General features: G+C 44.8%; 2 protein-coding genes across 5 annotated transcripts in view; one reads left to right on the top strand and one right to left on the bottom strand.

The window, feature by feature from the left end:
- Positions 1-2,836: 2,836 nt before the first annotated feature.
- SLC25A27 (solute carrier family 25 member 27) lies at positions 2,837-12,315 on the bottom strand. 2 transcript variants are annotated; one of them, XM_071548225.1, is made up of 9 exons: positions 11,985-12,308; positions 10,307-10,498; positions 9,098-9,182; positions 7,779-7,901; positions 6,925-7,037; positions 6,180-6,264; positions 5,518-5,610; positions 5,082-5,184; positions 2,837-3,944 (listed from the first exon to the last, which is right to left on the bottom strand). In XM_071548225.1, the coding sequence occupies exons 1-9, from the start codon at positions 12,082-12,084 to the stop codon at positions 3,873-3,875; spliced, it is 966 nt and encodes a 321-aa protein (XP_071404326.1). In that variant the 5' UTR covers positions 12,085-12,308; the 3' UTR covers positions 2,837-3,872. The 2 variants fall into 2 exon arrangements, with proteins under 2 accessions (XP_071404326.1, XP_071404327.1); XM_071548226.1 differs by lacking the exon at positions 2,837-3,944 and having other exon boundaries at positions 5,096-5,184; positions 5,518-5,629; positions 11,985-12,315.
- The window catches only part of CYP39A1 (cytochrome P450 family 39 subfamily A member 1), a 29,801-nt gene continuing 14,639 nt past the window's right edge, over positions 11,719-26,880 (top strand). The window contains exons 1-5 of one of the 3 annotated variants that reach the window (XM_071548224.1): positions 11,719-11,933; positions 21,980-22,115; positions 23,404-23,578; positions 25,712-25,861; positions 26,700-26,793. In XM_071548224.1, coding sequence (XP_071404325.1) covers positions 23,454-23,578; positions 25,712-25,861; positions 26,700-26,793 — 369 coding nt within the window. In that variant the 5' untranslated portion in view covers positions 11,719-11,933; positions 21,980-22,115; positions 23,404-23,453. Of the gene's footprint in view, positions 11,934-15,691; positions 16,056-21,979; positions 22,116-23,403; positions 23,579-25,711; positions 25,862-26,699; positions 26,794-26,880 lie in introns of those variants that run through there. The other 2 variants (XM_071548222.1, XM_071548221.1) reach the window with 2 other exon arrangements.

Here is a 26,880-nt window from a genome sequence, read left to right as displayed (position 1 = left end):
AGGATATTGAGCTCCCTGTTCTGGGACAGGGGTAGTGATAGAAAGGCATTAAGCTTAAACTGTTAGAAATATTAACCCTCTAAAAATCTACAACTACTGTGTTCCTAAAATCTACAAAATGTGAAAATCAGAACAAAATCCCTTTGGCATCACACTGAGAAAGAGGGACTCGTTAATGATTAAAGCAGTTTATTCACTGCAAGGCTGTTCTGTGTGTGATGTCCCCTGAAAGGATCAGTACTGGGACCAGTGTTATTTATGTCAGGGGAGGTTTAGGTTGAATATTAGAGAAAGGTTCTTCACCCAGAGGGTGGTTGGCCACTGAACAGGCTCCCCAGGGCAGTGGTCACAGCCTGTCAGAGTTCAAGAAGTGTTTGGATGATGCCCTCAGCCACATGGTGTGACTGTTGGGGTGTCCTGTCCAGGGCCAGGGGTTCTACTCAGTGGTCCTGATGGGTCCCTTCCAAATCAGCATATTCTGTGAATATCTAATTGTATAGATAAAGGGATCAAGTGCCCTCTCAGCATCTTTGCAGATGACACTAAGCTGGCTGGTGCTGGTAACACTCCTGGGGACCGGAGGATATCCAGAGGCACCTGGACAAGCTCAGGAAGTGGGACCACAGGAATCTCATGATGTTTAACAAGACGAAGCTCAAGGTGCTGCACCAGGGTTGGGGGTCACCCTGGTACCAACACAGGCTGGGGATGAACAGAGGGAGAGCAGCCCCAGGGAGAAGGATTTGGGGCTGGTGGTGGGTGAGGGGCTGGACATGTACGCTGGCAACCCAGAAAGCCAGATGTGTCCTGCATCCAAAGAGGTGTATCCAGCAGTGTGAGGAGGGGGATTCTGTCCCTCTGCTCTCCTGAACCTCACCTGGAGCACTGCATCCAGCTCTGGGGTCATAGAATCATAGAATAGAATCATAGAATCACAGAATCATAGAATTAATTGGGTTGGAAAAGACCTCCAAGATCATCAAGTCCAACCCTTGGTCCAACTCCAGTCCATTTACCAGATCATGGCACTCAGTGCCACGGCCAATCTGCGTTTAAAAATCTCTAGGGATGGGGAATCCACCCCCTCTCTGGGCAGCCCATTCCAATGCCTGATTACTCTCTCTGGAAAGAATTTTTTTCTGATCTCCAACTTAAATTTCCCCTGGCAGAGCTTGAGCCCATCGTGCCCCCTTGTCCTATTGCTGAGTGCCTGGGAGAAGAGACCAGCCCCCACCTAGCCAGAACTTCCCTTCAGGTAGTTCTAGACAGTGCTGAGGTCACCTCTGAGCCTCCTCTTCTCCAGGCTGAACAACCCCAGCTCCCTCAGCCTCTCCCCATAGGGCTTGTGCTCCAGTCCCTTCACCAGCCTTGTTGCTCTTCTCTGGACTCGCTCCAGCACCTCAATATCCTTTCTGAACTGAGGGGCCCAGAACTGAACACAACACTCAAGGTGTGGCCTCACCAACACAGAGTACAGGGGAAGGGTCACTGCCCTGGGCCTGCTGGCCACGCTATTTTTGATACAGGACAGGATCCCATTGGCCTTCTTGGCCACCTGGGCACACTGTTGGCTCATGTTGAGCTTCCTGTCAATTAGTACCCCAAGGTCCCTTTCTGCCTGGCTGCTCTCCAGCCACTCTGTGCCCAGCCTGGAGCGCTGCAGGGGGTTGTTGTGGCCAAAGTGCAGGACCTGCACTTGGCCTTGTTGAACTTCATCCCATTGGAATCAGCCCATCTCTCAAGTCTATCCAGATCCCTCTGCAGAGCCCTCCTGCCTTCCAGCAGATCGACACTCCCTCCCAGCTTTGTGTCATCAGCAAACTTGCTGATGATGGACTCAGCACAGGAAGGATATGGACCTGTTGGAGCAAGTACAGAGGCCACCAAGTTGGTTAGAAGGATGAAGCGCCTCTCCTGTGAGGAAGGGCTGAGAGAATTGGGCTTGTTAAGACTGAAAAAGAAAAGGTTTTGGGGTGACTTAATTGCAGCCTTGCAGTATCTGAAGGGAACCTAACAAGGAGGATGGAGAGGGACTATTTACAAGAGCATTTAGTGACAGGACAAGGGGGAATGGGTTCAAACTAAAAGAGAGTAGGTTTAGATTAGATATTAGGAGGAAGTTCTTTGCTGTGAGACACTGGCACAGGTTGCCCCATCCCTGGAAGTGTTCAAGGCCAGGCTGGACAGGGCTCTGAGTAACCTGGGATAGTGGAAGGTGTTCCTGCACATGGCAAGGGGGCTGGAACTAGATGATCTTTGAGGTCTCTTTCAACCCAAACTATTGTACAACTCTATGATAAAAATGCTTACTCTAACTCAATAGATAGGTAAATCTGCATATCCATCAGCAGGGTTATTGGGATGGTGGGACAGCAGGCAGGATCACTGGGATGTAACTGAAGCAGCAGCTTTGCTGGTTTGTCGTTGCTGGTGATGGTGTGCAAGACAGAAAAAACTTGGATTAGTTTCTCAGGGTGTCAACTAGAAAAATATTGGTATTTCTGAACAAAACCTTCCAACTGATGCACAGGAAGTTTCACCTGAGTATGAAAGAGAACTTCTTCTAGAATACCATTCTAGAACTATTCTAGAATATCTCTGCTCTCCCCCACTGGAGATATTCTAGAACCACCTGGATGCAATCCCATGCAATGTGCACTGGATAACCCTGCTTGAGCAAGGAGGTTGCACCAGATGACCCACTGTAGTCCCTTCCAACCTGTGACTCCCTAATAATGGTGAGATGAATTTTTTCCAAGCTGGAATCACACCCCCAAATGCATACAGGCACAACAGAGCTACAAGACAACCAAGAAGTACAAGTGTGAGCCAAGAAGACACCCAAACTGTATTTAATGAGAAACTGGCACATTGAAGTCACTGGTTGCAAAGACTAGAAGAAATCCTGAGTATTTACTCAGAGAGCCAAGTATTATACAGTCATTCCATTACTAGGTATTACTAAATCAAAGCCAGCTTTGTTCTATCTACTCCTGGTTGATTTTAATATTGCATTTTTGCCTCCTCATTGCCAAAGATGCACCTACTGTATTCTCTTTTTAAAGTGAATGTTATGTCTGCACTGAGGTTTTAAGTGGGCAGAGTGTGTATTTCCGTGTAAAAGAGGTACCTGAATGACCCAATCTGCCACATCAGCGCCGGGACTGCCACGGGACAAGTAGGTCAGGTTGGTCCTATGGAGTATCATGAGACCTTCAAAAGGGTCAGAGTGACCCAGGCTTTTGATTTCCTAGAGTGAGGACTGCATTCCAATCATGGATCTTACTCAGTGGTTGAGCAGAGAGGCCAGGCAATCTGTGGGAAGTAAGTGGAACACAAACTCTTCCACTTTTTGTGTAAAGCAAATTTGGAATCAGGTACACTGCCTTTATCTTTTTCAATACTTAGCACTACAGGCTTGGTTTTCTGAGGCATAAAACTAATGAGAGGTAGTTTTTTATGTGTGTGCAAATGCAATTAATAAAAAGAATTCCCAAATAATTTTATAGATGCTTTGCCACAGAAGTTGTTCAGTGCTGTGTTTTCAACCTGCTCTTGTCCTTACTAGAAACCATCTCTGTTGTCAAACAAGCAGACAGTATTATATTCTATTTGCTTGGTAGACTTTTTTTTACCCCTGTTTACTGTTTCAGAAATCTGATGCTGGCTGCTGGTTGACAAATTATTGTGACAATTCTATTCTGTATGGATAATATAAATTTCATATGGCAGTCTGACAATCAAATAGGCATGGCTGTTCCTAAGCAGTAAGGACTAGTTTGGGAGCAAAACCCTATACATATGATCCTACTGCCTTGTGGAATGAGAATTCAGCTTTTTGATTCTCCTCTGTTTCATGAATATTGAAGATTTTAAAAAGAACTGACTCCACAGATCCTTCTGATTTGTTCATATGTGAGCCAGAATACCAGTGACCAAGGAGCCTGTGAAAGCAAACACAGAATTTAGAGGCTTAAAACAGAAGCAATCCAATAAATAAGCACATTAGATTAGACTGTCTCCTCTTAAAAATTCTATTCTTAAACTCAGTCTCATATTTCGGTTCCCAGAGAGGCTCCCAATCCTCTGGTTGCACAGAGAGGTTGTGAACTCCTCATCCCTGGAACTGTTCAAAGTCAGGTTAAATGGGGCTCTGAGCAACCTGCTCTAGTGGCCATGGCAAGGGTTGGAACTGGGTGATCTTTAAGGTCCCTTCTAACCAAAACCATTCTATGATTCTGTCTTTCATACAGTATTTATAATATTACATATGATTATGGCTGCCCCGTCCTTCACAAGACACCTAAGTATCTTTTTTTTTCAGATTGCCAACCCATAAATGTTTGACCTGAAATGTTTCATATGTGGGAGCTGCTTCAGGCTGAATGCTTTTTAATTGTTTTAAAGGGTTTACCTGTTCTCAAATTTTAATCAGAAAATGACAATTATCCTTGCATAAAATTTATTTGAGATGCTTTTGTTTGGTTGTTTTTTAATTCTTATGGACTTAAAAAAGGCAGTCACATGTAAGTTTGCTATTGGGAATTGTCCTTTGCTCAAACTAACAGCAGAGTTCCAGTTCCCAGGCTCCAGTTACTGCTGCCTGGCCCAACTGTAGAGCTGGAACTTTAACAGCCCAGCAGAGTGCAGGAGAAAGCTGCCACCCTGAATACAAGAGGGGTGAAAATGAGACCCAGGATGGAAGAGAAAGTAATTCTGGGATGAGGAGAGAAGGAGGAATGAAAGTATGAGAGACACAAAAAGATTCCAGGCCTGAGAGTAAGAAAGGAACAATGGAGAGGTTGGGAAAGGGAAAAAGGAGGGAGCCTGAAATTGTAAGAAAAGCAAGAAGATTTTCTAGCAATTAAGCAGGCCAGCATTTTAGAAATTAAAGAGGTGCAAATTTCAACATGAGGGAAGTGACCCTACATGCAGCTGTGTCATGCACCACATTCAGTGCATGCTAAGTGCAGTTAAAGAAACTGAGACACCCAAAGAGTGTTGAAAAAATGTTGATGCACAAAGAACTCCTCAAATTTTAATGCTAATTGTTCTTGTAAAGAGAGTTGAAAGGCACGTACCATTCTCATCCAGGTTGGTATAAAGCCTTTGTATAGAGACATAAACCCTTCACCCTGGACAGTTTGAATCAAGCAGTCCATGGAAGACTTATAGAGCAACCCTCTAGGAATGTGCAATGAAAACAAAGTGTTAGCATTACAAATGTGCCATTTAAAAGAATCCGATCCCCCTCATAAAAATATTTTGTGGCTGACACTTATTTACAAGCAAAAGGTTTTTGTAAGCTCCCTGGGGTCTAATCAGAACTGAAATCCACTGGAGTAACTTGTTATGCTTAGGTGGCCACCACAGTAACACCCCCCAGACAGTCACCAAATCACTCAAATCATCATCAGAAAGGTGATGAGTAAATTGTTAGCACTTTGCTCACAGTGAAATCAGTGAGACTCAGGGTTTCAATTTGCTACTGAAAAGTGGGTTCCAAAGTGTCTGTACCTTCCCTGCTTGTCTCTGGGCTGGTTCATTATCCGGGTTTTGACCACGTCAGCAGGAGTTCCCAGAACAGCCGCTACCAGCCCAGAACAGGCACTGCCAACAGCAACAGATACTTAAAGAAGAAACCAAGATGTATCATGACAATCGTGATTCTGGTTCTTATAACAGAGACATATTAAAAGAATTATAATAAATTATGAGTAATAACTCATAAACTTGGTTTGTGAGGTGCCTTGCTACTGCTGCTCTTGCTTAGATGTCCTCCCAGTGCCTGCTGCCCTCTGTATACAGTTCTGAGGCAGGAATAAAGGACCTACAATAGGCAGTTCATGATATTGTTTATATTATAAAGTAGATTTCTTCATAACTTTTGGAATAAAAGAGGTCCTGCAGGGGTTGTATCCCTGTGCTCCCACAGGTGAGAACAAAGGTGTTTAAATGCACCAGCAAGGCACTTTACTCAGGGCAGTTTTGTAGCAATAGTTGCATCCTTTCTCTTGTGTCTTTTGTAAGGTGATGCTCTCTCAGGAAAAAAAAAAAGAATTCTAAAGTTATATTTCAGCAGCAGTATCAAAATCAAAGAATGAGGGCTTCTGCTGACACAGAGAGGCAGATCAAGGCAATGTTCCACAGTGGAAAAGGGATAATTGGGGAATACAGACCTGGAAGCACTGTGAGTTACACTATTGTCCACAAGTGATGTGTTCAGAAGCAAAAAGTGTTTCACCGAGTCGTAAGTGGTCAGATCTGTAGAGGATAATGAGAAAAAACAACACTGTCAGAAGTAATTGGTGTCTGTGCTGTTCATGGCATGCAATGTTAATTTCCAGTGCAGCTCCTCCCACTGGCACTCTGTCCCCAAGTTCTGATGATGTTTGTGTCACCTGAGTTCTGTCTTTAGACATGTGAGCACATTCTCCTTTCTGCTCTGATCTGCTCTGATTTACCTCACAGGTGATCACTGAGCTGTGTCTGGGTTACCCACACCTGACGTGCTGCTGGCTCAGCTTTGGGGCTTGGCCTCAAACCTGCCTCATCACCACACACTTTCCTAAGGATCTGGATCTTAGTGAAGCCTGGCTGCCTTCACTGGCTCTGCCCTGCTCACCTTGCTTGGGCACTGCGGGCTGGATGGCAGCTGGTGAGGTTCCTGCTTTGCTGGCGGTAGGATCCTCTCAGCTCCCAGCTCACCTTTCCTTAGGCTCAGGCACTAACTGTTATTATTAAGCAATTTGATTTCTACAGAACAAAAGCACAGGTGCACAAGGCAGAAATCACCTGCAGTGATCTTCAAACAGGTCCCCAGTGTGGGTAATCAAGACCCTAAGACCACAGGAGCAGCTGAACTCTTCTCTCTTCAGGTTTCAGTGTGGCCTTAAGTGCTGCAGAACAAGTTATTCCATTTACCTCCCATGTTGACCAGAGCAGCTCTCTGGACATTTGGCACCCATCCAGCCCAAAGTCCCCGTATTCCTCCTTCAGACAGGATCTTCAGAAATGCGTGGTGCACACCCCGAAACCTGAAATCAATGCGCAACTCATAGGTAGACAGCCCAGATATGGGAAAATCTTTGCATATTCCAGCACTTTGCTGCACTGTGTCCTCACATAGGATTGGTCATTTATACCTGCAAGGATCTGGCCCACTGGACCTATTTTTGGATCCATTTTTGCATCCAGTTTTGACTTTCACACCACCATATTTTTACCAAACATACTGGTTGTCTTGCTAAGCAATGATTTGGCCTCTGACAGCAGATAATCCTTTGATCCCACAGCGGGTTGCCATACTAAATGTGCAAGACACAGAAAGATGGCAGCAATTTGGGATGCAAAGAGCAGCATGTCCTGGTATTTGCAGGAGGGTCTCAAGCCCTCCTTTCTACCAGCCTTCCCTGTGCCTGTGCATCCTGCATGAGCCATTTCCCTCATCTTTTCTTCCAGCTTCCCATCTTCAGAAAGCATCCTTCCCTCCCCATAGCAATGCATTGGCTTGGACATGCTGCAACACAGAGGATGGGTGAGAGTTTGTAGTCTCGGACCAAAAAATCAGAATACAGAAGGTGAATATAAATGGAAAAAGGAGAAAATCTTGAATCTTCTCTGCCCAGAGCCATTGTGTGCTTCCCAGGCACTGCTCTCCCTCTAAAAGGACACAGAGCAGCTGTGGAGAGGGGATGGCAGAAAACAGAGAGAACCACACTCTGGGTCAAAGAACGATCAGTAACAGGAAACAAACACCAGCTCTGAGAGGAACTGACCGTAACGGTTTTCCTTCCAACTTCCTTTTTCCCTCCATCTGCATCTGCACCTTCACCAAATCAGTTGGGCTGGCGAAAAACTGTCCGATGGCACCCGCAGACATGCCTCCAACCACAGCTTTCCTGCCAAAGAGGGAAAAAAATGTGCTCCAGGCTACACTGAGCATCTTCACAAATTGCAGAGCTTGAGCTGAAGAGTTCAGCAGCATGACCCAGGTGGGGAAAGTGCAAATAGTTATTCCATATACTAACAGTCAGAGGTCATCATTGTGATGACTGCAGGTGGTTAGAATAGTCAGTAGTAGTTCTGTCAATTTTTAAAAAGGGTTAAAACTTACCTGGAGGGGAAAAAAATCAAGGTTTCATTAAGCTCCTTGCTTAAGGTTTGATGCCAAAGGGGTTTTTGATTTTCACATTTTGTGGATTTTAGGAACACAGTAACTGTAGCAAATGTAGATGTAATGTGCTAATATTCTGGCAGCCTAAGTTCATTGTATATACATCCTAACTCTTAGCATTTATCAGTAGCTCAAATTCTCTTAGTTGCTTAGTCTCTTTTTCAAGGTAAAGACCTGAATGCTGTCAGAAAGGGTTACAGAACAAGACATAAACATAGGTCAGAGTGACCCAGAACTCAGAACACTGGAAGAGCTCCAAGAGACCTTTGTGTGCCAGAGGAAGAGGAGAATGAAGAACAGAGGGTCCCAGTGACCCCAGAACCAATTCCAGGGGGTGGAACAGGGGTGGGACTGGGGCTGGACTAAGAAATGTGTAAAGCAATGATTGGAGGGATCTTATTATAAAAGCCATGGAAACTAAAACTGGAGAGCACATGCATGTCATCCTGTATTCCTGTGGGCCATAGGCCTGTGTTATTAAAGGACCTTTACTTTTTATCTTACCCTACACTAATGTAGCTCAGAGTCCTGCTTTGGGGGGAGGGGTCACTCACAGCATCAGTTTAAAGGCAGGATGGCAAGGTACACAAGTAGGGGATGATGCTTCATATATTACAACTGAATGCCAATCTGAAATTCTAAACTGCCTGCTGATATATAAAAGTTTTCTTTATCTCTCACTGCTACTTGTTGGGTTGTGTTGATTTTCTGGTTTTATTTATTTTAGTAAAACCAGAAATTTCACTGCTATCCAGAGTTCTCCCTTCCTGAAGCACCAGGCATGACAAGTGTTTCGCGTTAGATTTTATGAATTCTGTTCTAAAACCAGATACATTTTGGGCCTAAGATTTGGCTGCATGACTTCTTCAGTGAGTACAATCCCCAAACAAGCAATAAATATGCATAAATGTGCAACATTACCAGAGAGGAAAGGTTTTATCCTCAGCCCTGCGAAGCACAGAATCACGGAGATGCTCGTAAGCAACCATCCGAACACCGGAGTACACTGTGGGAAACAAAAGCAGGAGACAGTTCTTGGGTCTGCCATTTCTGGAGGTCACACTGCGACAGAGACATCAAGAGATTGGTTTAAGAAACTCCAGAGCTCACGTGGGTCAGCTGGTCACTGCTCTCACATTTGTGATCAGAATGGGGAAAGTGAGGGGGTCACCTGGTGTCAGTGCTAGAGCCAAAACATTTTAGCATCAGAGAATCATTCTGGCTGAGCCATGGGCCTGCATCCTAAGGAGATGAGACTGCATTGCTTCCCCCTCAGCTGATGGCAAGCACAAAACCTCCCATAAGCACTTCTGAGGTTTGTTCCTGTCACTGTATTTCGAAGTAAAGCACAGAAAGCTGTTACCTGTGGACAACCAGCTAATGCATTTCTTCTAGCACTTGTATTCTTCTCTAGTCCTTGCAACCTTTTTTTCCCAGCATCTTTTTTTCCCAACCCATCCCCACTTCCCTCAAATATGAAATATTTATTGTTCTGAGGGCTCTGGGTGCCTGTCTGTGCTTCCTGCACAAGGCTGTTCTGCAAAGATGACAGGGAAATCGTATGTTGTTTTCCCAAAAGCCAGAATAAGGACTGGGCAAGGGAAGCAAAAGAAAATATTGATCCAGAACCTCATATACACTTCAAAGTGGGATTGCAGGCTGCACTTGGAGGTGTGTGTGTGTGTGTGTGTGTGTGTGTGTGTGTGTGTGGCTCGGCTTCACGAACGCAGATTTGGGCAGGGCTGTCCCCACGTGGCTGTGCCCTTCCAGCCTGCGCAGTGGATTTTAGGTGAGGCTCAGCGTGCGCAGAACTGGCCCCACCGTTTCAGTCCTGAGGTTCATCTGCCACGGCCGAGCGAGCTTGGACGGTGCCAGTGAAGTCCTCAGGACTAGAACCTACAGCACCCGGCATTTCCCAGGAGATCTCCCATCCAAGTACTAATCTGGGTCTGACCCTGCTGAGCTTCCGAGATCTGACGGGATCGGATGTCAGGGAGGCATTTAACTGCCGCACTGGAGGTACATCACAGATATATATAAAATACAAGAAGGTATGACAAGCTGACTCCAAAATGCTGTTGGCCACAGAGGGCAGGACCCACACTTGTCCCATCATGAGCAGATAATCACCTATGTGGCGGTAGACGGCCGGTGTGGCTCCTTGCCAGAGCTTCCCTAATCCCTCCTCCCGCACGATGCCCGCTGCCGTGCGCAGCATCCCACGGTATGGGGCCTCCTGGCCTGCGGCGGCTCCATCCCGGCGGATGGCAGCTTCACCTTGGATCTGCAGCCGGGTTTTCGTGAGATCCAGGGGAAATGTCACTGAAGAGGAAGGGCAGGGAACACATGTGAATATGAATGCCGTGGTGGGGAGACTTCCCACACTGGGAACATCTGCACCTGCCAGACACCAAAGGGGCTGTACAGCAGGCACTGCAGGCAGCAGGTACTATACCCAAGAGGGTGCAGGAGATTCATGGAGAAGAGAAGATTGCACATCTAGATCTGTTAAAAGCGGCTCTGGGCACGAGTAACCAAATTACATTCCCATCAAACACCAAGTCTTTCATTTTGCAGATTTGTTATGCAATATGTGTACTTTCCAAGAGACTCATGATTAAAAATCCTGTTCCAGTTACTCCCCCTGAATAAAGACCAGTCAAATCCCTCAATCGATCCTGTGGCCTCTCCAATTCTGCTCAGCATAGTGGCAGCACGTTAAGTTCCAGAACAACCCCACAGTGGCCATCGTAAGGCAGATGCACATGCAGGCTCACCCAGGAACATGTCTGCAAATCTATCCTACAAACCACTCTAAAACATACTCTTTTCCAGATGAAGGTACCAAAATCATGTCTAGCCTGTTACTTCTCTCACTGAAAACTGGTGGCCAGGGAAGGAGGTCCAACTTGATCTCAGCTTCCTAGGAGTGCTCCTGAAACAGTATGGATACACATTTGCTGCCTCACATTTCAGTTCCAGACCTGGAGTGCCTCACTGAGCGATGGACCTACCCAGCCTGTCTCCAGATGGGAGTGGCCAAGAGCAGGCATTGTCTTTGGGCTGATACCCCAGCGACACCCCACGATCCTTCCAGAGCAGGATTCAGATGCTGGGGGAATGCAGTTAATGCTCAAAACTTCAGCAGATTTACAGTCTATTTGTGCATTGTTTGGTATTCGTGTTTAAAGATTAGCAAAGATTGAGAAGTTACAAATCATTTAGAGCAATGTAACAGATTTGCCTGTGAGAACTTGTAGAAACGACACAGAACATGCTGAAAAATATTCCAGATAAGCTACTTGATCACAAAGCAGTAACATGCAGATGCCAGTGTGCTTCTATCCTAGGTTTCAGCAATTTTCCATCTCCATTTTTAAAGCCATCTCCACTGTAACCAGTAACGAGTCGATTTTTCTTTGATTAACCTTCATTAACTATGAAAAGCAATTTCCAGAAGGACTCAGCCCTTGCTAGTAACTTAGGCAACAGATCTCCCTGCCTCTTTGGTTTTTTTCTGGAAACTCAGCAACTGCAAAGCTTAAGCCAGGCACAGCTCTTCTGTGTTAACGATTGCAGTCCTTCGGCAAAGACTTCATCCTGAAAAGCCCTCCCTCCAGCCACGCTCAGGTGACATAAAACACTTGTAAGGCTTCGATTACAGAAAAGGCAAAATGAGCACAGTGAAATGCACAGATTTGTTGGACTGAACACTGAGGAATGAGGCATCCGGGGACTGACGTTTCCCCTGCCCCCCGTAAGTAAATTTTGACCCCCTTCCCTCTCGGAAAATCAGGGTGAGTTGTACCTAGTTCTGCCACAGCCGCTGCACAGGCTGACAGAGCGAATTTGCTGGCTCGGGGCCATCTCTCTGGAAAAGGTAAGCTCTTTTCTTCTGCAGATGACATCTAGCATCTCACATGAACCGAGGCTCACCAGCCACCCAGCCAGGGTCTGTCTGGAGCGAGAGCAGACCCTAGCACAGCTCAGTTCTGGGTCGTTTAGGAGACAAGTTGCTGAAGGTCATGTTTCCTCCAGCGCCAGCACCAGGAACTGCACCAGCCCCAGTGGCTCCTGCAGAGCGGCAAGGTCCTTCTGCAGTGACACAAGAGAATCCTGTTCAACAGGCTCCTGGGAAATGTAGTCTGTCACCAGCGCTGCCCTGTGCCAGGAAACAGGCAGTGCGGGTACACACGCACTTTTGTCCATTATCTGCATTAAAAAGAGTAATCATTAATGAGAGCTCAAGATCACGAGCACGTGTGTGGGGTCTGTTTGCTTTACGGGGTGCTGTCAGTGACAGCAGTGCCTCGGGAGCCCCAGACTGCATTGCCGTGTCAAACAGCTGCACAGGCATCCCGCAGGCATGAAGCGGTCCAGACCGGGTTTAATAAGAGCTGCATTAGCAGCAGCCACGTGCCGAGCCGGGGTGATGGAGTGCCTACAGCAATCTGCATCTCCTGCGGATTAAGCACGGAGCAGTGCAGTTTGAGCGAGGGACCTGCAAACCTGGGATGGCAGAAGCTGATCACTCTGCTGAGAGCCCCAGAAGTGAAAAGTTTAAAGCTTTTCCTGGCTGAATGCTGCAGTCCTGTTAGCTGCATGCAAGTCCTAATTTCTCTTAAATTAATGTAGACATATTTATATCCTCATCATTTTTTAGAAAAAGGGGTAATGTATATGCTGTTCAAGAGAGGCTTTTCCTTTAAGTCTCAGCTGAACCCCAAAGTTAATCATTAGCCATTAGTCAGTAATCCTCATGCTGAGAATTTGAGGATTTTTTAGGTCACAGAAAATATTCCTGAACACCTTCCCACACACCTGTCTGACTGCCTGACATTTTGGTGTGTGGTTCCTGTCTCAATGATTCAGACAAATGAAGGAAGCATTGCATGTTAAATATTCAGCTGAAGTTGGATGAATTTATCTCATTGCTCACCAGTAATCAGTATTAAACTGCATCCTTCTTTAGGTTAAAATTCATTAGAATTCATGCAGTGATAAACAAACTACTGACAAAACCCTGGGAAGAAGGCCTGGCTGCATGGAAGGCACAAGTGGTTCAGTGCCTTTTTCTTGACAGTTCATGCAATTTGCCATGGCACTTTGTGCCTCCCTCCATAGTATTCTCTGGGTTTAGCCACTATATGGCAACCTATATATCGTTGATTCACAATGCAAGCTGGAGACGACCTCTAGAGGTCACCTACAGTCATCCTACAATCCTCTGCTTCAAGCAGGAAGAGCCTCAGAGATACATCACGTTGCCCAAGGTCTTGTTTGCTCACCTGAAAACCTCCCAGGACTGGGATTTTACCATCATCCCTTAGCTGTTTACCTCTGGGTACAGTCTGATTCTGTTTTCTCTATAAGAATGCTTTAGGGAGTGCAAAACAACAACTGGATCCCTCCTTAAAATAAACCCCATAGCATTGCAGCATCCTGTGGAAAGAGCAACTCTCCATGGTCATTTTTAGTTTGAGGAAATAGGTTCTTTTTTAAACCAGACTGACTTAGCAAAGAAGACTTTTCTCTCCTCGCAGGATCTTTGAAATGAACCTGACTTGCTGTCCTTGCATGGACAGCTCTGTGATATGTGAAACAGAGAAGGGCCAGTGCTCACAAAAGTCCATAGCTGGAGTTCATATATCCCCAAATCCTGAGAGAGACAGCATCAGCAGGGAGGACCCTTCCTATTCATTTATTTCAGTTTTTGAGACAGCATTTTTTTGTTTCTTTCCTGAGCCAGTTTGACAAAAGTTGCACATGCATATGCAGAGAGAGGGTGTGTGCTTCATATAGGATGGGAAACTGCAGCACGGTCTGGGAGGGCTGTTTGCTGATGGAGAAAGGCAACCAGACTGCCCAGTTATCTCACCTGCTCCAGCAGGTCTTAGTTTACTTGGAAAAATCATTAACCATAACCTGCCCAGGACTGGGGCTTAGTCTGAGGAAGGCTTGGTAGTGACTGTTGCACCATCGTACTGGTTGTGTCCTCCTCACTGTAGTGCATCTCATGTCCTTCAGCACATGATGTTCCAAACAAAAAGGCCAAAACAAACACAAAGGCCTTTAATTAATGTTGTCACAGAGGGCTAAGGGCTTCTCTTACCTGTACACACAGATCACTTTGCACTCACTACTCAGCAAGCTAATGAAAATATACTGTGCATGTACTGAAAATATACTCCAATATTCCAAGGCCTGTAGCTCTCTTATCACTTTACCCATTCATAGGAAAAGAAAGAATTTAATGGATAAAATAAAACCAGGAAATAAGCATACAGAGAGTTGTGATAGCTAAACACAGAAGTGTAGTAACACTACAGTTAACCGTGATTTATCTGTTTGTTACAGACAGTTTGTGAAATGGAGATCAGCATCCTAATTGCCACAGTTGATATGTTTGGGTTTGTTTATCTGCAGCTATGCCCAACAGGTAACATGCCAAGGTATTTCAATATGACTGTTTAATGAAGGACATAGATCTGTTTTTTACAGCCCTTGTGATGTGATGTAGAGCTGGATGCTTGACTGTGGACCAAATAGATGAAAGGCTAGAAGAGCTGAGCAGGGCTTGTTCCAGCAAGGAGTCTGGGCCTGAGGATCAGGTCCTGGGACTGAGAAGAACAAGAGATTTGGACAAAGAGCTAGAGCAAAAGGAGACAAAATAACAACAACAACAACAACAACAAAATTAGGAAATCAAACAGTTGAGGCTGGAGCAGACCTGGAGTCTGGCTAGTCCTATGTCCTTCTCAAAGCAGGGTCACCTTGCACAGGCTCTAAGGACTGTGTCCAGTTACATTTTGAATGTCTCCCAGACTCCTCAGCCACTCTAGGCAACCTGTTGCAGTGCCTGACCACCATCACAATAAAATAAAAAATTAAGTGGGCATTTCTGTATTTGTTTATGCTCACTGCATCTTGTCCTTTCACTGGGCACCACTGCAAAGATCCTGGCTCCATCCTCTTTGCACCCTGCCCTCAGGTGTCCTAGGAGGACTTTTTTAAACTTAATGAATTCTATATGTAATTTTGACATGCCACTTCCATGCATGCAAAGAAACTAATCTGACCTCTCTGAAACCTTGTCTTCTGACACTGCAGAGATATAACAGAGGTGATCAAAAGGCTTTGAATTGTCAGTTCAACCCCCAAAGCGTTTCTTGCTTTTCAGACACTGGACACACATCTAGCCTTTAATTAGGTGATCTCAGACAGGTGAGTGATACCTTTCATGAGGTTTCTGCTTCAGGTGATGCCTGCAGAAGTTTCTTGCCACCTGACTTGCTGAAAGCTAAAGATCTGCAAATCACAACCTCTCTGCTTTGTAAACTCCATATTGCCAAAGAGCAAATTTTTTTAGCTGAATAAAGCTCTGCATTTGCCAGTGTCCCTGGCCATGTCCCTGGCTGCCTGAGTAGCCTCCCAGCAACTGGCACAAAGTCCAAGGACTTGCCACAGCAACATCTAAGTTTTGCAAGCTGTGGAAATTGGTCCTCGTCCCAGAATAGAGCACAATTGGCTCTGCCTTTCCCACAACAAGGGCTTGGTGCTTTGACATCTTGTCTCCATGGCAGTGCTCAGCTGGCAGGGCTGATCAGAGAGGCCTATTCATTAACTCGGAGCTGAGCCAGTGCGGCCATGCCGGTTCTGTGGCCGCCGGAGCAGCTGCCGGGGCGGGCGGTGAGCAGGCAAAATGGATCTCACTCTCTTCTTGGCAGCAGTCCTGGGACTCCTTATTGTCAAGGCTGTTTTGTTTCAGCTGAGAAACCCGAGCTCCCCTCCCTGCATCAGGAGCTGGATCCCTTGGTTTGGAGCTGCGTTTCAATTCGGGAAAGCTCCTCTGGAGTTTATAGAGCAAGCTAGGAAGAAGGTAATGTCTGTGGCGGCATGCCTGCTAGTGGCTGCGTGCTCAGGGTGGCTGCCTGCAAGGGGAAAGTCAACGAGAAACTTCTGCATTCAGTGTTCCCCCTTCTTGTCACGTTTTCTAATGCCAGGAGCATTTAGCTGGTGTAGAATTGGCTTTGTACCACTAACATTGCTAAGTTGTGGATCTCATCCAGACACCATCTCTGTGCTGTGACTATCCTGTTTGGACCTCTTGTGTCTTGCTTTTGCAGTCTGGCTGTGTGTTAGTCTTGGTTTCAGATAGTATGGAAAGCTCTCTGCCAAGCCCTAGAACCAGGAAACTAATTATTTGCATGCCTAAAGTTAGGTAAGATTTTTGAGTACCAGCTGGTGTCTCTCATCATTCAAGAGAGACACAGCCCTGCTTGGAAGGCAGCATTTTCCATCTTAAAACATTTATCAAACATGACTGTGAAGATTTGCCCACTGGACATGACTTTCCCTGTGGCTGTGGGATAGAGACTAAATGGTTAATTTAGGTTAGTTACTAAATTTGTAGGTAGCTAATAGTGATATACAACAGTTTCCCCCTTTCATTCAGGGATGATACTTCCTGCTACTGCACTGTAGTCAGCCTTGAGTGTTCCACCCTAACACACCCACTACTTGCAAAAACTGGCTGAAAATGAAATCACTGTAACATTCTGAAATTTGGAAAAAACCAAGACCCTCAACATATGAATAAATACTGGGTGTTTAAAATTTGCTTTATCATTTTGAACTGTTAGATTTCACATCTGTAAGTGCTTCTTTGCAGCCACGGTTGTTATAAACTCATAGTGTTAAATGAAAGCAGAGGCTTAAGTACAATCTGTGAGAACGCCAAGTGCTGTCAGTCTCATATTAAAGCGCATTGGGTGCACCACGGGGTAAGATCATGTCTATGATCTGGAGTTCATTGGCTTCTTTGTACTTAACAGGACAGTTTTAACCTTATATTACTATGTCTTTCCTGTATCTTTCATCTCTGCATTCATCATAGGACATAATTGTTCATTCATCTGGGGCATTCATCATAGGACAGAAACGTAGGACTGGAAGAAAACTCATTCCAGCTCATTCTCCCACTATATCAGAAACTTTGCCATATAATCCTTTAAATAAGCTGATCAAGCCCCACTTGAAAAATCCAATCATAATATTTCTTTGACTCTTCCGATATGAGACTCTCCTTGTCCTGTTGCAAACGCATCCTGATGGCAGCCAGATTAAAGCAGCCTGCCAATCTGTCCTTTCCAGTGCAGTCCCTTTTTGGAACAGCTGTTTCACCATGACTTCAGCTTCCTTTAGTTGCCCTTTTTTTCCCCAAGAAATTTTTAGCAAAGTCTCTTGGATGAAATTTTAAAACAAACCTGAGAAAAGAGACCTTTTAGGGGGTTTATTCACAGTTTGAATGAACAAAGCATTTACATACTTGTATTGATGTACAAATGCACACTTAGCGGTTCTGGGTTTATTAATTTTGGTGTTTAGTTGTCTGGAGACCTTTTTTAGGCTTCTAGTGGTGCTATGGCAGCTGCTGACACATCTGAGCACACCAGATACACCTGAAGGACTTTAAAACCTCAGGTTTTGTTGGGACAGAAACTAGAACAAGAAACATTTTCAACTGGAGAAAACTCAAGGTTTTCTTACATCTTTCCCCTTTACTGTGTGTTTGCAGGTAGGACCTTTCCTTTGACTTAATTTTTAGTTCAGCAACTCAGCGTCCTTGTGACCTCTCCCTGAGGTATCTCTGGGCCCAGAGGGATGTCTTCATCCCTCCCCTTCAAGATGGGCTGCAGCAGCAGCAGCAGCATCTGGCAGTCCCGCTGTCCCTGAGGAGGGCTGCTCTTTTGTTCTTCCCTTCCTCTTCTAAACACCCCAGTCACGGCCTGTTTCCCTCCCTTCCCACCTCCCACCCTGGCTGTGCTGAGGCCAGGAAAAACAAGCCTTTTCCTCCCTGCTCCCTTTTAAAGGAGTAAGCACTATAGCAGAGTACAGCCAAAGAAAATATGTGCTGCTGCCAAAGAGGTCATTAACAGGCATTACAGGGGTTGCAAAATACATCTGCAATAATTCCAGGCTCCTTAATATTGCCAGAACAGGTTTAAGTGTCAGTACAAGCAAGCTGCCCTCATTAAAGGTGGTGCAGAAACAGGCTCTAGGCAGTGTGAAACCTCTTCAGTTCCACAGGGTCATTCCCTTCAGGAGAGACTCTTGCATTCAGAAAATTGCTCCCCTAGTTAAATCCTTCAGCCTGTCAAAGTGGCACTCATTTCTTTCTTAATTTCTTTCTTTCTTAAGTCCTATTGTGTCTACTCCTCACTGCCTCCTCTCTCAAGCCCTGGAGTAACACACCAGACTTCCACTACTTCCAGCCTGCACTTTGCTTGAAGTTCACTGCTTCTATTTAACTCCTACAGAAGAACATGTGGGCTGAAAGAATTGCCTGCTTTCCCCCTGGTGTCATCACTGGGACTAAGAAAAGCAAGTTCTGCTGCTCTAATAAAATATTTAATCTCTGGTCTAATAAAAGATACCACCTATTCCTGTGATGGGCAGGGTGGGTAAGGGCCACTGTGCAACATAAAATGCAGGGAAGAGCTGCTTAATGAGAGTTCAAAGGATGAAGCCCCCCCCCCCTTCCCTGCTTAATGAGAGTTCAAAGGATGAAGCCCCCCTCCCCTTCCCTGCTTAATGAGAGTTCAAAGGATGAAGCCCCTCCCTTCCCTGCTTAATGAGAGTTCAAAGGATGAAGCCCCCCCCCCCTTCCCTGCTTAATGAGAGTTCAAAGGACGAATTTCCCACACACACACACTTTGCCTGAGTGATATGAGTTAGGAAGGAATTTCAAATTCTTCTTATCAGTTGCTAATTCAGCTAACATGAAAAGTTCAGTTAAACCCATAAGATTGTTCTGCACTTTTGTAGGGACCTGTAGGATCCATACATCCCTCTCAGTGTGTTGGTTGGATATTGGACATGGTGCCATGTTGGAGGACTGATCAGATGCCTCTTGGCCTTACTGTCTCTGTCTGGCTGGGCAAGGAATGGCTTGCTGGGTTACAGGGCCATGAGGATGGGAAACAGACTGGAGAGGAGGACAAGGGTTCTGGTGTAGTATTTCTGTAGTCAGTGTCCATAGCCAGGTCTCTAAAGGTCTGTGGCCCTGATCCCATGCACAGAAGACCAAAATACTGAAGTCCCTCAGATAGAGGGGACGCGGCATTGACCTTCTTTGTGTGTGCATGCCATGGGAGAGGAAACCCACCCAGTGCTCACAGCTTCCAGTCTTGATGCAATTGCAGCTGTCCCAGATGAGAGTGGTTGCTCCATGACTATCAGTGTCCTCAGGAAAAATTGCTGTTTTCCTGACTTCCTTCCTTTTGGGATTTTTGAGAGCATCCTTCTGGAGTTCTATTTCTCTGGATTGTTACTTTCCTGTAGGCTCAGATCTGCCTGTCCCCACAGCACTGCAGTTTCCCAGTCTTTGGAAAAGGACAGAGTCTCATGAGTGAAAGCAGTAAATCCTAAGAAGATTTTTATTTCACTTGCTCTGTCTCTGTAGTCACCAGGTCTCCTCAAACCCTGTTTCAGACACAGCAGTAACCTGGGATGCAGTGCTGCCAGCAGTGCCCACGCTCTGTTGGCACCACCCATAACACCAATGCAGAACTGCCTGGCAGCTTGTTCCAGAACTGATTTTATTGCAGTGTAACATCAGCACAGTTATCCCAGGAGAGATGAAAAGTCTGGTTATTCAGGTGTCTGTCTCGAATAGCAGCTATTAGTAGGTGCTTGTAACAAAGTGAGAAGTACACCCGGATGAGAGTATGCAGCTTCCTGCTTTTTCTTCTCAGCTTCTGGTTTAGGGACTTCCTAGTCTGGAATTTGTATCCACATGATCTGACTATGATAACCTAAACTCTTTGATTACCCTGTGGCATCCCACAGCAACGAATCTGTATTTTACATCATGATGCATATGACTCAAGTATTCTGTCTGGTTTTAAACCAGCTAAATTCTAATAGTTGCTGTTAGCTTTTAAATTATGAGAAACTCTTTTTACTTTCCTGGGATCTAAGTCCACTTAGTCTTCTTTTGTTGAAACTGAAAGTCCTTCATGGAGCTTATTTTTTTTCAGTTTTGTTTCATGTTGGTTTATTTTTAAATATTCTGAAAAGATTTCAGGAAATTGGATGAGATTCAAACCCAGATTGTTTGTGTGGGTATTTGCAGGTCACCAAGAGGGTCAGTGGACACATATTGGTCCTGTCAGTGGAGTCTAAGGGCAGCTCAGCTCACCTTCAAAAACAGGAGCTGGTCTGATGAATCAGTTTTTAGGATCCCCTGACTGCATAGACTTGATTTCTGTTGTCTATTATGGGAGCTCAGGCATCTCACGCCCATGTAATCATCTAAAATAAAGTTCCAGTCTTTAAATGAGCATGACCTTAATTGAATAATTAAGTGTTACTGCAGGTTGCTATTAGTTCAAATTGAATTTTATTTCAGAACTAAATACATTGTAATGTTAATTTAAAATTTAAAAAATCTAATTTGAAAACAGAGTATCACTAATTTTTATCCAGCCTGATAATGAGGATCTGGACATAAAATAGCAGTCTTAGAAATTTAGCTATTATAGAATCATAAAATTGTAGAATGGTTTGGGTTGGAAGGGATGTTAAAGCTCATCTTGTTCCAACCCTCCTGCCATGGGCAGGGACACCTTCCACTAGACCAGGTTACTCAGAGCCCCATCCAACCTGGCTTCAAACACTTACTATTAAAAGAATATTTTATTTATTATCACCCAGAGAGTTTGAACAGTCATTCTTTCTTTAATAATTTACAGTTGAAGGACACAATCAAAATTCAACTGATGTCAAAAGGAATATTTTTCTGGGCTTCAAAGACCTTTTGATGAAGCAGACTTTACAATACAGACACAGGCAACAAGACAAATGCTTACAGTCAATGGCATAAACCATGTGAGCAAGGTAGAATGATTTTTTATGCCTACATCTGAGAGACAGTAGATATTGCACATCTGTTTTCTAGTTTAGAGTATTTACAAATATCGGTGATCATTTTCATGATGTAGGAATTCAGAAGTGAATGCCTATTGCTAAAAGTTTTGAGAGGGCTCTAGAATATTAGATTAAGAGAAGATGAAAGAATTATTTCTGGCATCAAAAACCTTCCCTGAAATAAGCCAATCTGTTCTGCTCAAAGCTTGTTAGCTATTTTGATATTAATCTTTCAACATCCGTACAAGAAAGAAATCGTTGTTATTAACAGAAAGAAAATAAAAGAACAGGAAAGTAAAGAACAGAAAAGAGGAGAGGAGAGGAGAGGAGAGGAGAGGAGAGGAGAGGAGAGGAGAGGAGAGGAGAGGAGAGGAGAGGAGAGGAGAGGAGAGGAGAGGAGAGGAGAGGAGAGGAGAGGAGAGGAGAGGAGAGGAGAGGAGAGGAGAGGAGAGGAGAGGAGAGGAGAGGAGAGGAGAGGAATAAAAAGATGCAGGAGTGGGGAGTTTTTGCTAAAAAGATACAGACTGAAATAGGTAGGATTATGGATTTTTACACCATGACACTTTGCTGTGGCAGCCAAGGTGTACAGTAGAGAATCCATCCCTTGGGTTCTGTAAATCCAGGTGGGTTATATTGTTTGAAATATAATGTAATTCAAATATAAAGTGTTGCTCTCAGAGAAAGAATCTCTTCTACTCTGCAAGAGGTCAAGCAGCAACAGATTACATTCTCTTCTGGTCCAGAAGAGATCTGATTAATGTTCCAGTCCTAAGCCAAGGTGTACAGAGAGCAGGAAGGACCAGATCCTCTCTCCTGACCTCTCCGCAGCACTGAGTTAACAGAGCAGTAATATGAAATCTTTGTTTGTTCCAGCATGGACCTGTGTTCACAATCTTTGCTCTGGGAAAACGGTTTACTTTTGTGACTGAGGAAGAAGGAACTGAAGCATTTTTTAAATCCGAAGACTTAAACTTTGAACAGGCAGTACAACAAGCTGTCAAGAATGCAGGTAACTGAGATCTGGCTTTTTTTTAAAGGAAATCAAATCTAGTTACCCAGGAACGTTAAAGACAAACTGAATGACCATTGGCTTTTTGATCATGCCATAAATGCATATTTTAACCCATGACCATGCTATGAAATGGAGGTGAAAATCAATTTCACCATGTGGATCCAGCACTGTAAACCTGCAAAGTGATTTGGATTCAGTCTCAAGGGATCAGAGGTTTCTGATCCAGGGACTACTACTATTTTTATCATCAAGCAACTCCAATTTGAGATCAGACCTTTTTCTGTGGCTGGACACTCCAACTGTGTGCACCATGTTTGGAGCAATAGTGTACAATCCTGACACTTCCTTTGAAAATCAGCTTGTAGCAACAACTTGTTGTTACTCTGTAGAGTACAACAGTTATTAGACAGGGATGAGATACATATCACATCCAGAGTGGCATGCTCTGTCAGCTCGTGTGCTCATATCCGCATGGAATAGCACTGACAGGAATTCTTTGAGTAGTTTGGCAATTTCAGACTATGAAATAAGAGAGAAGCAAATTGTCAGAGAGATTAAATCACAGAAACACAGAATCTCTGTGGCTGGAAGGCACTTCTGGAGATTGCCTTGTCCAAATCCCGGCTCAGAGCAATACCAGTGACAGCAGATTGCTCAGGGCTGTATCTAGTTGGGTTTTGGATATCACCAAGACAGGAGACTCCTCAACCTCTCTGGGCAACCTGTTCCTGTGCTTGATTATCCTCACAATAAAAGTGTCCCTGTGTCTCAGTGGAGTCTCCTTTATTGCCAGTTGTGCTTATTGTCTCCTGACCTGGGAAGAGCCTGGTCTCCTCTTTCTGCCACCACCAGATATTTATCTACACTGATAAGATCCCCCTGATCTGCTCCTCTCCAGGCTGAACAGTCCCAGCTCTCTCAGCCTCTCCTGAGAGGATGTACTACTACAGAAAAGAGACACAAACTTTTTTCTTGGGATGATTTGTTTCTCATTACAATCAGTTCTGTGGATGTGCATGCACATCTCTCTATATTCCACTGGGGGGAACCTCTGGATTTTTAATTCTGGCACTGAACCTTCATGAGGTAGGGAGATGTTACAGGCTGGTAGAAACAGAGGGTTCACCTAAATCTTTAACATGTTAGAAGGAATCTTTCAGGGAATTCCACTCTAGTAAATGAGAGTTATTGCACTAAATTAGAGTCAAAAGTTGTGTAAAAATTTCACTCTTTCAGTGAAAATCTATCTGCATTTCAAAACATTTCTGTTTCTTTTTGTATTTAGTTTCTGTCCCTGCAGAAGCATTTTATCAGAACCATGGTAACCTGTACAGCATGATGAAGGGGAAAATGAGCCCTTCTAATCTGCACATGTTCACAGGCACTTTGTGCAAGGAGCTACATGAGCACATGGCCCACTTGGGCATGGAGGGCACAGGAGACCTCAATGACCTGGTAAGGTAAGGGAGTTTTGCAGCACATCTCTAATGCAGGGGTGTCTTAAATGGGAGCAGAGGTGTCACTGTAAAACAGGTGGAGCTCAGGCTCTCAAGTCCTACAAAAGTTTTTTCAGAATGCTTATCACAGCTCCATGGTTTCAGGTGGCTCACAGAGTGGACAGGGTTTCACCTGAAGATGTTTCTCCCAGTTAGGAGAAGCATCTGAATTACCTGTTTGGAAGAAAAAAGAAAACACAGCCTCTTCCAACAAATTCTGTTTCCCAGAAGATGGAATAAAAGCTTTGCATGTTTATAAAGAAATTAAGAACAGACAAAATGCTTGATCTTCAGCAGGTTGAGTTGTGCATGTTTGAGTCAAGACTTAACTAAGTCCACTGCAACTGACTTTGCTGCCAGAAGTTCATCCTTCATGTAAAAAATTCCTTTACTGACAGTTTATGTGACAACAACAGGGCTCTTAACTCCTCGTTTTTCCTGGTCATCTGGGACAACACCTGTATGCTGTCTGTCCATCAGTACTACAAGTTGATTTATAGAATCATGGAATAGTTTGTGTTGGAAAGGACCTTAAAGATCTTCTTGTTCCAACCCCCCTGCCATGGGCAGAGACACCTTCCACTAGGACCAGGTTTCTCGAAGTCCCATCTAACCTGGCCTTGAATACTTCCAAAGGATAGGGGAAATATTGTCTTTGGCTTGGACCTGTTTCTAACACCTCACATCCAAGTTGTCTTTTGCTGACTTTTTCTGCATAATACAGTAAGATACAGCTTTTACTGCTGCTAAAACTTTCAGCACCCAGCACTGCAATTGCTGCAATATGGATTAACTGGGGGGAAATGTGGTGGAAAGAAGCTTTGAAACCTCACAGTCCTTCCTTAGAAACCCTCCCATTATCCCACTGGTCTCAAAAGTGGGGTGCAAACCCCCACATCCCATGATGTTTCTCCACCTGTCTTCTGAGATCAAAGTAACAACTGCTTCCTGTGAAAAAATGGGCATCACTGAATCTGTGGCAAGCTGCTCCACTGCCTGGTGTGCTAATATTACCTCATATTTTCCTGTTACTCCCCACTCTGAATCTATCTGGGGTCTTTTAAACTGAGCTCAAGTTTCTGTGGACAGGGATAGACCTGTTGTTCTGTGCTGTACTGTCACCAGCACAGACTGTGGTCCATGAGCCTCCAAGTCATACATGGAGCATCCCACCCTACTGCATCCCTGATGCAGCCTTGGGACGGGGTATTCTTCCCACTGCCATGGCTGTCCTGCCATCCAGATCAGCTGTTATTTGTTTAAAATTTTAAACCCCCAGTTATTTGCTAGATGATAAAACACAGAATCCATAAAAGTTCATTCACAGTAAATCTGTTGGGGGGGGGGGGGGGTGATCTGCTCTTATAGTTTTGCCAAACAAGGCAGAGTAAAAGGACTGGAATGCAACACCCTGGATAATTGTTATTTAGCTGCCTCAAAACTAAATCCACAGAGCCACCAGATGGCTCCAGCTTCCTTAGGATGTTTAGAAAAGTAGGAAAGTGAATGCTATTCCCCGAAATACACGTTTAGCAAGGGCTGGGACCCTGCAAAGACCAAACAAGGGTTTCTTGGAGCTAAGGAGTACAAGAGAAGGGTCTGAGAACCACGCTCAGAGTTTGCAGGATAATGGAGGAGTAAGCAGGGAAGGAGTGAGATGAAAAGAAAACAAAAATCCATTGTCTGCCCAGCAAAGCTGCAGCCAGAGGAAGGAAGTTCCAGGGTGACTGGTCCAGAAGGGCTTGTGCGATGCCTGGAAGGTTCATGTGGGTCAACCTGAAATGAGAGGGGTGGTTAATTGGGAGAAGGGGACCTCAGTGCTCAGAGCCTTTCTGCCACTGCTCAAGTGACCAAATGCTAACTGATGACATTCAGTCACATGCAGAGGACCAGCCTGAGGTCTGTGTATCTCCAAGTCTCTGTTTAAAGTCTTCAGCAAAGGTATAGGTAGAATTATGAACCTTGTGCCAGCCCTTCCATACTGGGACAACACTTGAGTCCCACAAGTGCTGGCAATTCAATATGGTGCATTGTGACCTAAAACTGCTGTAACAGCTTCCCGTGGCACCTAAGTCTTGGGGGATTTCATCCTTGCAGGCATGTCATGTATCCAGCAGTGGTGAACACTTTGTTTGGGAAAGGCATCTGCCCAACAAGTCAGAGTGAAATCAAGGAGTTTGAAGAACATTTTCAGAAGTACGATGAGGACTTCGAATACGCTTCTCAGATGCCCGAGTGCTTCCTGAGGTAACGGGGCAGAAGTGGTGTATCCACTACAGACATTTTACTTGATGGAATATCAATCATGTGAGACATTTCCACGGAGGATGATGCCCTGTCTTTATTGAAGGCATGTCCTGGGGTCAGGCAGGCTTTCAGCTACATACTTCAAGAAAGTTCTGATCTTGACTTGTGCACTTTCCTGGCATAAAGCAGAAGCAACTTTGCTTAGGTGGGCAGAGTCCAGCATGGACCTGCCAAGGAGCACCAGAACAGGGCAAAGACCTGACCCAAAATGTGAGTCTCGGGCTCAGGGGATCTCCAGTGAGTTGTCTCTCTGATCTTTTCCACATCCTAGCTGTTTTCCCAGCTGACCAATCCCAGGTAATGTGGCTGCACTGCTGGAAATTTCACCTTGAGTAGAGGGACCCAAACTATGAGGGAGCTGTCAGTACTCTCAGGGCCATGATATTGCCTTAAGCACCACAAAATAGCCTTCAAAAAGAATTGAGGATGCTCTAAAAATGTGACCTTGTTTTTCTTCAAGAGAATCATTCTTGAAAAGATTATCCTAAGCAATCTGTCCAAAGCCACAATGGAAATGTGTAGTTAAAAGGTGGGAACACAGGAGTCTGGCAGTCACAGAGGCTGCAAGGTGAGGTCTGGCCAAGGTGAAGGTGAGGAACATGCTGTTCCTCCTGTCAGTCATCACTTCTGTCAGTCAGACTGACACTTGGCTATTCATCAGCTCACTGCTACCCTGAGGCTTTTGGAAAAAAACCCAAGGAGTCCTTCTCATGGAAAAGGAAATGTTGGTTTGTGCTGCCTCAGTTAAGTGCTTCGTGTTTGTTGCTTTTCTTTACAGGAACTGGTCTAAATCCAAGAAATGGCTTCTAAAATTATTTGAGAAAGTAGTGTTGGATGCTGAAAGGACCAACCCTTCAGACATCACATCCAAGGTAAACATCTCAGGCTAGGAAGTAAGATGACTTTGTTGTATACTCTGACTGAAGTGAGGGAGGGCAGGAATTATTTCAGTACTGGAA

Source organism: Pithys albifrons, chromosome 2, assembly GCF_047495875.1.
Source record: "Pithys albifrons albifrons isolate INPA30051 chromosome 2, PitAlb_v1, whole genome shotgun sequence".
NCBI classification, from domain to species: Eukaryota; Metazoa; Chordata; class Aves; order Passeriformes; family Thamnophilidae; genus Pithys; species Pithys albifrons.
Note: the sequence above shows the minus strand (reverse complement) of the source record. Positions and strands in the feature narration are given on the sequence as shown.